The sequence below is a fragment of the Phocoena sinus genome, chromosome 18 (assembly GCF_008692025.1).
Source record: "Phocoena sinus isolate mPhoSin1 chromosome 18, mPhoSin1.pri, whole genome shotgun sequence".
NCBI lineage: Eukaryota > Metazoa > Chordata > Mammalia > Artiodactyla > Phocoenidae > Phocoena > Phocoena sinus.
The window spans coordinates 24,733,835-24,749,270 of record NC_045780.1 but is presented as its reverse complement, the minus strand read 5'-3'; the positions used below and the strand labels follow the sequence as shown (position 1 = coordinate 24,749,270).

At 41.6% G+C, this 15,436-nt stretch overlaps 1 protein-coding gene and 1 non-coding gene across 2 annotated transcripts in view; one reads left to right on the top strand and one right to left on the bottom strand.

Moving 5' to 3' along the window:
• VWA8 (von Willebrand factor A domain containing 8) overlaps positions 1 to 15,111 on the bottom strand; it is a 387,125-nt gene extending 372,014 nt beyond the window's left edge. The window contains exons 1-2 of the mRNA XM_032610892.1: positions 14,944 to 15,111; positions 8,511 to 8,595 (exon numbers count right to left, since the gene is read on the bottom strand). Coding sequence (XP_032466783.1) covers positions 8,511 to 8,595; positions 14,944 to 15,111 — 253 coding nt within the window. The remainder of the gene's footprint in view (positions 1 to 8,510; positions 8,596 to 14,943) is intronic.
• Positions 2,321 to 2,454, top strand: LOC116743385. The gene has a single exon (XR_004346768.1). It is a non-coding gene; the product is annotated as a small nucleolar RNA SNORA43 (small nucleolar RNA).
• Positions 15,112 to 15,436: the final 325 nt, after the last annotated feature.

Below are 15,436 nucleotides of genomic sequence, written 5' to 3'. Positions count from 1 at the left end.
CAATGTACAAGTCCAGAATTCAGGAGTTCCTGAAGGTGAGAATAGAATTAATGAGGAAGGAAATCACTGAATCATCAAAATTCAAGAAAATTTCCCAGAAATGAAGGAAGTGTCCAGATTAAAAGGGCTCAGTCCAAGGAAGCAGGTTGTGAAATATCAGTCAACTGAGGACAAAGAAACGAGTTTGCTAGCTTCCAGAGAGAAACATTGAATGCAGAATTGGTGCTTTTGTGGTGTATTTTTAAATTACGAGTACATTATAGCAAGAAGTATATTTGCTATACAGTACACTCCCCCCAGGGAGAAATTTGCCCTTGCTATAGCAGTAACGGAAGCCACAAGACAATGAAGCAATGCCTTCAAAATTCTGAAAGAAAATTTTTGCCAAGAATTACCACCCAGCCAAACTATCAATTAAGAGTGAAGACAGAAGACAGACATTTTCAGACATGCAAAATCTCAAAAACGACTTACTTCCTATGCACCTTTTCACAGGAAGAGAGGGAGTAAGGCAAGAAAGAGGAAGAGACCTTGGGGAAAAGACATGGTGATGCAAGATAGGAAAAGAGAATTCCCAAATGACGGTGAAGAGAGATCCAAGGGAGGTAGCTGTGCAACAGGCCAGGAGGCCACCAGTCTCCATAAGGTCAGGTCAGGGTTCAAAGAGACTTCTTCAAGAAGGTCAGAGTCACTAGTATTGTCAAGAAAATGGAAAACAACACTAGTGAGTTTGAATGCAGTGAGTTAATGATGAATACATGAAAAGCTAAAAGAACAAAAAATTATTAATTTCAAGGAAAGTAGAATGTGCTGGAAAGGTATAGCGTAGTATGTGGCTCAGCTGTACCTGGCATTTACATAGCCGTAATGATGTAAACATTGACTATTAAGCTAGCCAAAATTATGACGTGACTGCATTAGCAAGACAGTTCCGAGAACTCAAGAAGTAGCAATACCAGCATGATGTTAGAGATATTAAGATAAATACCAAGAATCGCCTGAAATATTCGAAAACAGCTGTGAGATGGGAAGGGGGGGCTCAGGGGATGGATGGTTTCTCATAACAATCTTAAGAAAACTAAATTTGGGTAAAATAAAGGGATTGTACCAATATTTACTCCCATCAGTTTGTACAAGAGTCTCAGCTTCCATGATCCCTTGCCTACGCAGGATATCATAAAGAAGGGAAGGAAGGAAAGGAAGGAGGGAGGGAGGGAGGAAGGGGGGGATAAAAGAAAAAGAAAGGAAATCATTGTCTATGTAGTACCCCGAAACTAACATCCATTGCTATTTTAATTTTATTCCTTTGATTACCAGTGAGGATGAACATTTATTCATAAGTTTAAAAGTCTTTTGTATTTCTGTTACTAATTGTCTAATTCTCCTTCATGTAGTTTTTGAAATATTATTCTGATTTTAAGAATTCTTTCTATATTAAGAATATGAACACTTTTTCAGTAGATTGTCAACACCCTTGCTTTTTCCCTCTGCATTTTTGCAGCTCGAATCCTCAGATACTTGTGAGCAAATAAGTTGGACCAAGGAAGAAGTAGGAAGTAGGAAGACTATGGGCTTTGGAACTCGGTGAATTTTGGGCTCCAGTTACACGTCATCACCCCTAGTTGTGTGTCATTGGGCAAATTACCCGCCTTTCTGGCCTTCAGTATCCCCATCTTAAACAGAAATAACAATGCTCAATGAGGTGTTGTGAGGACTTAATAATACATGTAAAGTGTCTAGCAGATCACACTATAGGTTTTCAGGAAATGTTAACAATTTGAGTAACCAATCTTCAGAAATTAAGCAACTTGGTAATGTAAAGGATTTTAAGTGTAATGAAATTCAGTGTTTGGAGGAGAGTCTAGAAGTCTTAATTACTAAGTAACTATGGTTACATTTGAAAACTTATAAAAGGGCACAACTTTCTTCTATCCCTTTTCCCCCAAAGCAGCAATATCTAGGTTTCTCTACACTAGAGAGAAACCACTTCCTCTACTTCCTCTAATGGAAGTAAGCCCTTTTCCATTCAGTACCTGCATCTCCCAGACCTGGTGAGGCTGTCAGTTACCTAGTCCCACCTCACCGGGCATGAGGGTTGGGCATATGACTCAGACTCACAGAGCTTGATTCAGCACCAGAGAACTTTATCAGAGTTGGCTATGGGTGCAAGGACTCCTCCTTGCTAAAATTACAGTTGTTCACAGCCCCCATGTAAGTCAAGCACTCTCAGAGCCATCTTTGCTGTAATTCAGGGAGAGCGTGCCTGAGCCAGAGAAAAGCAAAGCAAATGATTAAAACAAAAGCAACACACTGCCCTGCAGATGCTGGACTTGCCGGCACCACGGGTGCGGCAGCCCTGCTGCACCTGTGACGTTGGGGCGGAGAGGAAGCGGCTATTTCTACCCTCAGTGCTCAGAACGGTGGGCGCTAAGAATGGTTTGTAGCCGGACATCACCAGAAGCTGCAGGACGGAGCACCTTGTTTCCACGTGCGCTTGCAGTGGGAGCTGTGCGCAGGCCCTTGAAGACTTTGATGTTCTTTTTCTTTATAAAATAAAGCTCGTTGTGAGAATTAAATGAAAAAAAACAAAAAAAAAAAAAAAGCAACAGTGTCCTGGCAATATTCTTTGAACCCTGAACTGGCCAAATTTGAACCACCCCTTTGTATATCTGTGAGTAAATAATATTTACTTAATGAAGTTTGACTTAGCTTTCTGTCACTCATAATTTCAAGAGTCCTTATCCCTGAAGTCTTGCCAGAGATGCTTGACTGAGAGATATGGCTGTCCTTGGTATTCACCACTTTATAGAGCCTCCTTACCTATGTGGAAATATGGTGGGCTGTAGATTATTAATTACATTAAGCTCCTAACTTACTAGCAAAGGAAAATCTTGGTGGAAGCAAGATGGCCACACATGAGTATTTCCCTTTGCCCTCAGAGTTCCTATATGGGTGAACATCCTTCCAGCACAACTGCCCACTCAATGTAAGGTCTTGTCAAGTGTGGAAAGCTCAACCCTTCTAGCACCATAAGTTCCATCACACTCAGGGCCTATTCAGGAAAAACGTAATCAACCTTTGTACTTATAACTAAGGAAGTATTGATGTCAGGCTCTTTTTGTCTTTGACTTTACTCCTGCACCACTAAAGGCCAGCAAGGGAGAGCAGGGTGAACCCAGGCGTCCCTGCTCTATACTTTCCAGTGTTCTAGAAACCTGTTCTGCCAGAGCCACTCTTTGATTTAATACCTATTACTTCAGTTGTTCTAGTACTGAGTTTGGTCTAAGGACTACAATTGCAAATCCATTTCATCATACATGAGTTATCAAGAAGCTGAATTAGAGACCAATTTTCTCTATTTAAAAGGATCATCTATAAGATTTCTTTAAAATGGTCTCCCCATAGTGAATATAATTAATGGATAAAAATCAACAAATGCTCAAATTTTTAAGAACTATTCTGTTTATTTTAGGGATTTTTAAAAGTTTTGTACATTTATCCTCAAAATATTTCTTTAAAAGAATCTAGTCATCACAGAATATTAATTACCCTCTTATTTTATAGCCAAAATGTCACATCTCCTATTTCATTACTCTGTAAGCTTATAGAAGTCCCCTTCATTCAGCAACATTTAAGGCACGCCACTGCATGTAAGTACCACTTTCTTAAGTAGTTCAGGGATTATTGTGCTTTTACTCTTGCTGTTCCCTCTTCCTGTAATGCTCTTCCCCCAATATTTCCACAAGTGGTTCTTTCTCAGTTTCAGTTCTCAGTTTTATATTCTACTTCTCAGAGAAGCTTCCCTATTCACTTTATCAAAGTATTTCCCTATTTTCTATTTTTTAATTTCTATCTCATTACCCTTATCACAGTCTATAAGTACTATTTACGTTTTATTGCCTGTCTCCTTCACTGGACCCTAAGCTTCAGGAGGAATATCTGGTTGGGCGTTCTCTCCCAAGTGTGTAACACATGACCTGGCAGAGTAAGTGCTCATTAAATATTTCTTGAGTAAATGATAATGTTCTTTTTATTCTACATTCTAACACGTCTCAAGAAATTGGCAAAGGCTGGTGATGACTGCCATTACTCCCACCAATACCAGATTTCGTGACACAAACCATGGATAATGAGGTTGGTGAATTACACAATGACAGTTACACTGTCACATTTGGTTACTGTCATCACAGCTAACTTTGGTATGCTTAATAAGTAAGACTATTAGTCATTTATTTAGACAAAAAATTTTTTAAATTGTGGCAAAATGCATATAGTATAAAACTTACCACCTTAACCATGTTTAAGTGTACTGTTCAGTGGCTCCAAGTACACTCACATTGCCGTGCTACCATCACCACCATCCATCCCCAGAACTCTTCATCTTGCAAAACTGAAACTCTGTACTCGTTAACCAACAACTCCCCATTCTCCCTGCTCCTAGCGCCTGCCAAACACTATTCTACTTTCTCTCTCTATGAATTTGATTACTGTTGGTATCTCATATGTAATAGGCAGTGTTCTCTAGCGGAACAGAACTAACAGGATGGATAGATATAAATATAGACATAACGATAGAGAAACAAAGAGATTTATTACAAGGAATTGGCTCATACAATTATCTAGGCTGAGAAGTCTGAAGCTCTTCGGTTGGCAAGCTGGAGACTTAGGAGAGCTGAGGGTGTAGCTCCAGTCTGAAATCTGGCAGGCTTGCCACCCAAGAAAAGCTGATGTTTCAGCTGGAGTCTGAAGGCAGGAAAAGACTGAAGTCCCAGCTCAAGCAGTCAAGCAGGAGGAATTCTTTCTTAATCACAGGAGAGTCAGCCTTTTTGTTCTATTCAAAACCTTCAGCTGATTGGAGGAGGGCCACCCACGTTAGGGAAGACAGTCTGCTTTATTCAGTCTGCCAATTCAAATATTAATCTCATCCAGAAACATCCTCACAGACACACCCAGAATGTTTGAACAAATAACTGGACATCCCATGGCACAGTCAAGTTGACACATAAAATTAATCATCACATCTGTCAACATAAACACACACACACACACAACATAAGAGCTGTGAGTTGAGTTTATTCAGTGTCTTACTGAGAACTGTAGCCTTGGAGACAACCTCTCAGATAGCTCTGAGAAACTGTTTCAAAGAAGTAAATGAGGAGCCAAGATATATATGAATTTTATTGCTGGGGAAAAAAACGTGGACTTCCCTGATGGCGCAGTGGTTAAGAATCCACCTGCCAACGTAGGGGACACAGATTCAAGCCCTGGTCCGGGAAGATCCCACATGCCATGGAACAACTAAGCCCATGCACCACAACTACTGAGCCTGCGCTCTAAAGCCTGCAAGCCACAACTACTGAGCCTGTGTGCCACAACTACTGAAGCCCGCGCGCCTAGAGCCCGTGCACCGCAACGAAGAGCAGCCTCCGTTCGCCGCAACTAGAGAAAGCCCGCGTGCAGCAATGAAAACCCAAAGCAGCCAAAAATAAATAAATAAAAAACATGTAGTCAAACATCAAAAGATTACCGCTTATCACGAAGAACAGACATCTCAAGTTAATGATGTTAGTGCTTTTCTATGTATGGGAAGATGCAGGAATCTGGGGTCATTGAAATTTTTCCTTAGATGTGTATCTTAACTATCTAGGGACTGGTGTCCAAAGCCCAGAATGCTTCCTGTTTTTCACCATCCTGAATTCCCCTCAGGCACACTGTCGGTGGGCAACTGCAGTGGCTAATGGCTTGATCCTTGTAGAACCGGAATGGCAGGCAACATATTTTTCCTTTACACATCATATAAGTGAAATCATACAGTATTTGTCCTTTTGTGACTGTCTTAATTCACTTAGCATAATGTTCTCAAATTTTGTTCTTGTAGCATATGTCAGAATTTCCTTCCTTTTTAAGGCCAAAAAATGTCTTTTGTATGTATACACCACGTTTTGTTTATCCATTCTTCCACTGATGGGTACTTGGGTTGCTTTCACCTTTTGGCTCTTGGGAATAATGTTGCTATGAACATGAGTGTACAAGTATCTGTTCTAGTCCCTGCTTTCCATTCTTTTGTATATATACCCAGAAGTAGAATTTCTGAATCACAGGTAATTCTATTTTTAATTTTTTGAAAACACCATGATGTTTTCCACAGCAGCTCCACCATTTTACATTCCTACCAACAGCGTACAAAAGTTCTAATTTTTCCACATCTTCACCAACACTTGCTATTTTGTTTTTTGACAGCAGCCTTCCTAATGGGTATGAGGTAGATACTAGTTTCTTTTATATTTAAATTTTAGTCACTTTCTGTCCATTTTTGTCACTTTAACTATATTCTTTGGCAATACCCCTGTAAGACTGCAGGTCCAGGTGTAGATGACAAGCAGTACTATTTAGTGGTAATTTCCAAAGGACAAAATTGTAAATAGAGGCAGGAGAAGAAACAGGAAGTGGTCAGGTCTGGGCAAAACAATCAAAATAGTTAGCAAAGAGGAAATAGGCATGGATGTGGGCAGTAGGTTATGGAAAAATCTTTTTTCTCAGAACCAAATGGTTATAGTAAACAGTCATTTATATTTATAGTTGGAGTGGGAGGCAAGAAGGAGGAAAAGAGAGTGTAGTTCCTCATCGTCTAAAATGACTTCATACCAAGCACACTGACCATCACTGGAGTGAGAGAAATGTTAACAAGTATATCTAATAGTAAAATGTAAATTTACTAACGGCTTCAAAAACTATCTCTTAGTAAAAAAGTGGTTGCCAGAGGCTGGGGGCTGGGGAGATAGGGAGAGGTTGGTAAAAGGATATAAACGTTTGTTATAAGATGAATAAGGTGTGAGGATCTAATGTATAATATGGTGACTATAATTGATAACACTGTGTTGTATAATTGCAATTTGTTAAGAGAGCAGAACTTAAATGTTCTTAGGGAAAAAAAAGATGAGGCGATGAATGTATTAATTAATTGGAAGTGAGGAATTCTTTCACAATGTGTGTGTGTATATATACCTATCTCAACTCATCGTGATGTACACTTTAAATATCTTACAGTTTTATCAATCATACCTCAACAGAGCGGAAAAAAAAAAGAAAAAAACAAGCTATCTCTTAGGACACTTTACCCTTTTTCTAAAGTGATTCTATACACCCTAAACTTTTATAGTCTTTTCTCAATTAAACAAGAGACACCAGAATTTAATTGTAAATGATTTTCTGAAATTGCCGTTGTGAATTATTTGTGTTCTGGCCAGATCATGTATGGTATCTGTTTTCTGTTAAACTACAGTGCCATTTGATGTAAATCATTCTCTGAGCATCCAGCACTGTGATTGTTCACAATGGAGGATTATCACATTTATCACACACTTAGAGTGTGCAATGGCCTCTAGCCTCCAGGAGCTTACACACTAGATGTGGCGGAGGGAAAATACATCTTGGTGCTTGAAGTAACTAGGAAAACAAAGTCCTAAGACAAGATATGACTGAGTTTAAGGAAACCCTTCCATACACATTATTGAACATACATTGCATGCCAGGCGCTGCGCTCTTCTCTGGAGGAATTGCAGTGAATAAGCCAGATTCCTACCCTCGTGGAATTTATAATCTATTTAGGCTGTATTATGTTGAAAAGCTTAGAGTTTGTTCTGTTGGGCAATGGTTTTCACACTGTGCTTTGGAGACTGTCATATAAAGAATTTGGTCTTTGTCTCAGATTCTGGACACAGATGGGAGTGTCTTTGTTACTCTTGAGCCCCTTGAGCCACACTTGAATTTATGCTAACGAGGTGACTCATGGTAAAATAGCCTGGCGGGGGCTAGTCATGCTGGAAAAGCCAACCTCGTGATTAGAGGGTTGGAGCCTTGGATCATGTGATATCAGCCCAACCTCCTGACCTCCGGGGACGAGAGGGATGCTAGAGACTGACCTTAATTACATGGCCAAAACTCCAATAAAAATTCTGGACACCAAAGCCCAGGGGAGCTTCCTGGTTAGTGAACACATTAGTATGCTAGGAGGGTGATGCACCCTGATTCCATGGGGAGAGGGCATGAAATCTGTGTTTGGAACTCTGCCAGACCTCACCCTACGTGTCTCTTCACTTGGCTGTTCCTGATTTGTATCCTTTATGATAAAACTGCAATCATAAGCTTAGCATTTTCCTGATTTCGATAAGTCATTCTAGTGAATTATCGCACTTGAGGGGGGCTTGGGAACGCCCCAGATTTGTAGGCAGTTGGTCTGAAGTGAGGGGAGTCATGCCGTAGACTATGCCCTTTAACCTGTGGGATCTGTGCTCACTCCAGGTGGTCAGTGCCAGAACTGGATTGCAGTACACCGATTGGGGTCTGAATAGAACCCCTTCAGGGCCTGCCAAGGCTCAGTACTATTTGTAAATTCTGTTTTCCTTACTGGCATCCTGGGTAACCTTTATTGAGTGCTTATTAAGCAGCAGTCACTGTTATTTCTATTTCACAAATGGAAAACCTAGGCTTAGAGAAGATACATAACCTACCTGTATACAAATGTGAAGCCTCAAGGGACTTGAGTGTTATGAAGGGACTTGACTGTTCTGAAGAGAAGGTGAAATTCAAGAGCCACTGTAGAAGAAAAGTTACATGTGAAAAATTATCTGTGAAAAATCAAAAGAGAAAGAAGCCAGAGTCAATTTAGGTTGTGACTCAAAGGAGACCAGGGTTTGGGGATATCAACAGACCACCAAAGAAGAAGGATGTCACTTTGAGAAAAGGTGGTTACTTTGCATAAAAGAAAAACAAAAACATCTGAAGTTCAAAATGTGAGTGAAAAGGGCCAGGGGCGGGAGGCGGGCGGGGAGTAGGGAGAGACGGATGACTCAAGCAGGTTACTTTACTCATAATGAATGCCTAACTTTCCTCATGAATAAAATGGAGAACTAGTGATTCTGAGGATTCTAAGTCAGTTCCACAGCATTATCTTGGCATACTTCAGGTTCTCAGCAGACAGTAATTCTCTTTCCTTCTCCTTAGTGTGTGCAGTTAGAGCAGGAGGAAAACATGATAAGTGACCCAAAACAGAAATGCAACCATTTCAGCCTGTTCAAAATCTACACTATTTATTAAGACTCTTTTACAAACTCAGTGAAATCCTGCGATTATAGCAGAAATACCACAGTGTGTCCCGTAGCCCCTAGGTAAAAGTTTAGGATTGTTGGAGAAGGGTCATGCCAAATCATAACCCATAATCACTGCATAATGAAATTCAGCATATATTAAAACATTGCAAATAATTTTTGTATTTATATTTAGTATTTACACACTTGAATACATATTAAAATGAGATTATAAAGATATTTACACTTAAAACATAGTTTGGTCCTAGACTCAGATAATCATATACAGGTTTCTCACTTACGTGAGTGAGCAGAGCACTGAATAATTGTGTGGGACACATTTTACAGTAAGGTGGCATTTGTGCACTACAGGTCATCTACCATCCCTGGTCCCCGACAAGGGTGCCGGGAATGGTTCCCTGTCATTCTGACAGCTCCCAAAACCACCTCCACAAACTCCCAAACTGCATCCTATAAGGTGGCACTACTCCAGTGGAGAGCGACTGCCCAGAGCTTCCCAGATTGAGAAGACATCTGGGGCAGAGAATGAAGGTCTCTTCATTTACGTGGGCACAATGATAATCCTCTCCTTGTTGCTTGACACTGTTTCTAGCTAAACCGTGGTCATCTTGCCCTCTGTGTGGCCACTGTCCAAAGGGGGCACTTCAAGGGCAACAGGCCCAGCGTCCCCCCTCCGCCGCAGTGTCCTGAGGAGACCGCCCACCCCTCACCAACCTTCCTCTTCCGGCCCCGCTCCTGCCCTGGGGGTACATCCCACAGCCTTTGCGGCTGGTGTTGCCCTCCGGCGTAGAGCAGCCACGTGGCTCTCACGTCTTTCCATGAAACTGTGCTCCTGACTCACAGGAAACTCTGGGATCCGTGCTGAGCAAAGTCATAGGCAAGCGGCTGTGCCATGGCCAACCCCAGTCACTGTCTTCCCCTTGGACCCTTCTCCGCTCGCCTGGCTTCGGGGGTGCGAGGGGTAAGATGCCCGAGAAAACCGCCTTTTGTCTCCGCTTAAGGCCCACGTAACGGTTTCCTCTCTCACCTCACCAGCCCTCTTCTTAAATACTAGGGCGTTAGGCAGGGTGCCTGCTACTGGCATTAGAGCGCCTCTCGGCCACTCAAGTCAACTCAGGGGAAGGTGTCCAGCTCCAAATGTTGGCAGGACTCTAGAATGTACAGTCATTTTGCCTCTTTGTCCTCAGCTCTGGACCTACTTGCCAATTCCGGGGAGAAAGGAAAAATCCTTCTTAACATTCTGTTATTATGTACAGTTGTCACCTTTGGGGACAAGGACTGAGGGTCTAGGATGGGAGGCAGACAAACATTTCGCCATGTGCATTTGTACTGCCTGAACTTTGCTCTTCTTTAGTGAAAAACTGTCTATTATTTAAAAATTTTATTTATTTATTTATTTTTTTGCGGTACGCGGGCCTCTGACTGTTGTGGCCTCTCCCGTTGCGGAGCACAGGCTCTGGACGCGCAGGCTCAGCGGCCATGGCTCACGGGCCCAGCCGCTCCGCGGCATGTGGGATCTTCCCGGATGGAGGCACGAACCCGCGTTCCCTGCATCGGCAGGCGGACTCTCAACCACTGCACCACCAGGGAAGCCCAAAACTGTCTATTTTTTAAAGGGAGGAGGAATTAGCCTATGTACATTGACTTGAAATGATGTACGTGAGGTATTATGAAGTTAACAAAGCAAGCTGCCGGGTAACGGGCATAATAATAATAGTAATAGGCATAACAATAGCAATAATACTGATAATAGGCATAATAAGAAAAGGAAAAGAAGGGAAGAGTTCCCCCCCCAAGCCTGTAGTGGTACGTGGTGTGTAAGTGCAGGGAGAGGTGTGGAGGGTCACATACCAGTCTGTTAACATGATTGCCTCAGAGGGGCGGATGATGGGGTAAGGGAAAACCTTTTATTTCCTTTGGTATTCTTTTAAATTACAAAAATAACACACGCTTGTTGGAACAAATGCAGGTTCAAACGAGCATGTGTTGTTTTTGTAATGTGAAAAAGGAAGGAAGGAAGGGAAGGGAGAGAAGGAGGAAGAGAGGAAAGAATATCTTATACCACCACAGACACATCACAAAGCCAACGCACCAACCAACAGAGCAAACTGGACTCTCTCATCCCCAGGTCTGCCTGCTCCCACAGGCAGCCTTATTTCCTCCCTCCCTCTGTTCTGCCACTTGGTCCTTCAGGTTTCAAGAGTAGATACTTAACGTACAGGCATGGATCTCGCTTTCTCAGGACGAGATCTCAGGACCAGCTCACTCTTTCAGGACAGGGGTCGTCTCTTAACCCTCCAAGACTTGTAGGACCTGGCAGGGTAGAAGAAACTTACCATTGTGTTTGTAAGTAAAACAAATAAAATCAAAATTTAGATGCCTATCCCTGGTGAAGAAATTTACCAACATCATTAAATCCTTTAGAGAGCAAGATTGGATAGGGGAGAGAAGCGTAAAGATGCTGGACACCGCTAAGGCAAGGGATTTTGAAAGAGGCATCTGAGCATAAAAGGGTGTGGGGCTGCAAACCCACTTCACAGCCCTCCCCATGGTGACCGGGCCTAGGCTCCCCAAGCAGCAGATCAGCCTGAACGCTTTTCCTTCCCCACTGTAACAATGGGCACTGGACCCCTTAGAAAACAACTAATAACACAAATCTTATGGCCCATCCTAAGGTGAAAAAAAATGCTTATGCACATCAGACAGGCAAAGATTTTTTAAAAAGACTTGATAATAAAGATAAGAATGGGGTAAGTGGCTCACCTTACACATTAGGTGAGTGTGTAAAGTGGCACGGTTATCCTGGGATGCAATGCAGCATGCATTAGGAGCCTGGAAACATTTTACACCCCTCTAGGACTCCAGCTTGAGGAAATACACAGAGATGGTATCAGAGATTTGGTCCAAGGATGTTTTGTACAGCATTATTTATAATATTGAAAACGAATTGTTCACTAGGAATGGCTAACGAAATCATAGTAGAGTCATAAAATCTTCACAATGTATTGTTTAAAAGGCTAGAACACAAAACTATATATCCAACAGGATTCCAACTTTTAAAAAACACATAATAAGGATATAAAATCTAAGTTATATCTGAGCAGCCAGTTCGTAAACATGTTTGTTTATCCTTTTTATGTTTTAAAACTTTTCTACTGTAAACATATTCTCATTGTATTATTGGAGAAGATAATAAAATGAAGGCCAAAAAGTCACCTGTATTCCCACACTGAGAGAATGAGTTCTCCTTGACATATTTAAATCCATGAATTTAGGACAACCCTATTATCCGGCCAATGTCAGGTAAGTGAACAGTCTGTTTCTGAATTCACAGATTTCCCTAAGGTCTTAAGAGATCTACCTATTTAAGTACTAAGGACCCATTATTCCCAGGAGAAAAGAGAGCCCCAAAATAAAAATAAAATTTTTTCTTTCTTACTTCACAGCTCATGAAGATTCGTGGGTGCACCTCAGAATCCCCCAAACAGTTCCCGTTCACTCTTTTTTTTGACTATTGTACAAATATGTTAAGTAGGAAAGGTCAGCTGTGCTGTGACATCTGCAGGACGTCCTTTGAGATTACCGTCCCCAAACATTACTTCTTATTGCAGTGAAACCTCTAGAAGGTAGAGCTGTACCAAAAAAAAAAAAAAAAAAAATCTAAACAATTTTATTTTAAGAAGAGCAGCAACTTAACACTGCTTTAGTTCATTTAAATTTTCTTTCTCAAAAATACATTCCTAAATATACAAACTCTATACAGACAAGAATTTGACAACAGTTTGTGCCCCTTATGCATTTTAAAGAACTGACACAACCTTGAATGGGATTTTGAACAGAATTTGTGCAGATGGAACTTAAATATCATCCCGAACTGCATTGGACCTTCTTCCTGCCCAGCCAAGCTGGAAACATCTAGTAAGCTGTTCATTGCATGAGCCTAGAGTTGGGAAGAAGAGGTGGGTTGAAATGCAAATGTGAGTATGTTGGCTTATGTGTGACAGTTGAAACCCTGAGAACAACCTCCATCTAAATCTGTGATTCTCGACAGGGAATGATTTTGCCCCCCAAGGAACATATGGCAATGTCTGGAGACATTTTTGATTTTCAGAACTAGGAATAAGGCAGTACTAACATCTAGTAGGTTAGGCCAGGGATGCTGCTAAGCATCCTGCAATGAATAGGACAACCACTTAAAACACAGTATTATTCGGCCTAAATTGTCAATAGTGCCAACACTGAATAATCCTAATATAAGGACTTGCAGGTGTCCTAGACTCAAAACTGAACTCATCCTTTCTCCCTCAAAACTTCTTCTCAGGGCTTCCCTGGTGGCGCAAGTGGTTGAGAGTCCGCCTGCTGATGCAGGGGGCGCCGGTTCGTGCCCCGGCCCGGGAAGCTTCCACGTGCCGCGGAGCGGCTGGGCCAGTGAGCCATGGCCGCTGGGCCAGTGAGCCATGGCCGCTGGGCCTGCGCGTCCGGAGCCTGCGCGTCTGGAGCCTGTGCTCTGCGACGGGAGAGGCCGCATCGGTGAGAGGCCCGCATACCGCAAGAAAAAAAAAAAATGTTCTCCTCTTCAGTCCCTATCCTATTCAGTAGTAACCCATTTTAATCTGTTAACCAAATTAGAAACCTTAGGTCCTCCTTAAACCTTTCATACCTTTACTTTTTATATCCAAATGATAACCAAATCCTGTCAAATTTACCTCTTTCATAGCCATCTATTCTCTCCCCTCTTCTTAATCTCCCTGCCATTGCCCTGGTTCTGACCTTAATCATAACTTATTGGTTGGCTGCAGAAACCTCCTGTTTTTCTCTCTCCAATCTTGTTACCCTCTCATCTCTTCTCCGTATCATTTCCAGGATGATCCTTCTAAAATGAAAATCTAATTATGTCACTTCATTGCATGATATCTTTGACTGATTTCCCTTTACCTTCGAGAATAATTCAAAACTCCTTATAATTACATAAGGCCCTTCATGGTTCAACCTTCTCCCCCCACTCACTCTGCTACATTATAAACAAGTTTCTACTAATATTCTGTTTCTCCCAATAGACTTTGGGCACCCTGAGAGCAGGATCAGTATCTTTTATCTTTGGTCTCCCAGTAGCTAGTACAGTTCCAGCTTCCATTTGCTGATTTAATGGACAATATCACTCTCAGAGAATGTGCTGGGTGAGAAGAACAGAGCACCTAGGACAGAACCCTGAAGGGCACACAGTTTTAGGATCAGCAGATGACATCAGGAGACTGGAAAGCAACCAGTGACGTAGAACCAGGAGATTATAATGTCCACAAAGCCAAGAATAGAGCAGATAGCTTTAAGGAAAGTGAGATCGTCAAATACCATAAAGGGAAGTCAGTTAAGCTGAAGACTAAAAATAGTATCACATATCAGAAAGAAAATATGGTAGTTGTTGGCAACTTTTACCAAAGTAATTCTAATGCTCTGTGGGCCTGCAGTCAAGTACTTGGTGCTGAGTTGGGGATCACTCTTGGTGAGCAGGTTCAGTAGTTGGCAAGGTTAGCTGGACACAGAACAGAAGGAGAATGAGGACAAACTGAAATCAGCCAGTTATCTCTGCACATGTCTATTGGTGTGTCTGACCACCACAGCCTTTCCAGAGTAATGGCCTCTGCTTTATTTCTGCTTTCCAGATCTCAGGTAAGTTCCTTTCTGGTCAACTCTTACCTAGAACCACACAGGCATAGGGATTCTAGGAAGTGCAGCCAAGTTGGGAGTGGTGGTACCAACCTGACCATACACAATTCAGCACATGTGCCCTTGATTTTTAAAATTTAAAGAAAAGATTCAAATGATCATATATGTTTACCCACATGTTTGCCATTTCCAGTGTCTTCCATTTCATCTTATAGATCTGAACTTCCACCTGGTAATATTTCCCTTCAGTGTGAAGAATTTCGTTTGGCATTTCTTGAAGTGCAAGTCTGCTGGCAATGAATCTCTCCATTTTTATCTGAAAACGTTGTAATCTCTCCATTTCTGGAAGATATGTTCAATGGATGTAGATTTCTGGTTGAAAATTTGTTTTTCTTTCAGTCCTTTAAAGCCTACTGTCTTCTAGAATCCACTGTTTCTGACCAGAAAGGCAGCAAGGCAGCTTTATTCTTTTTGTGTGTGTGGGTTTATGGGGGGGCGGGTGTCTTTTTTCTTTTAGTTGCTTTTAAGATTTTTTTCTTTGTTTTTGGTTTTCAGCAATTTGGCTATGGTATGACTAGGTATGGTTTTCTTTGTATTTATCCTGCTTGGAGTTTACCAAGATTCCTGGATCTATGGGTTGATTTTTTTAAAAAATCAAATATGGA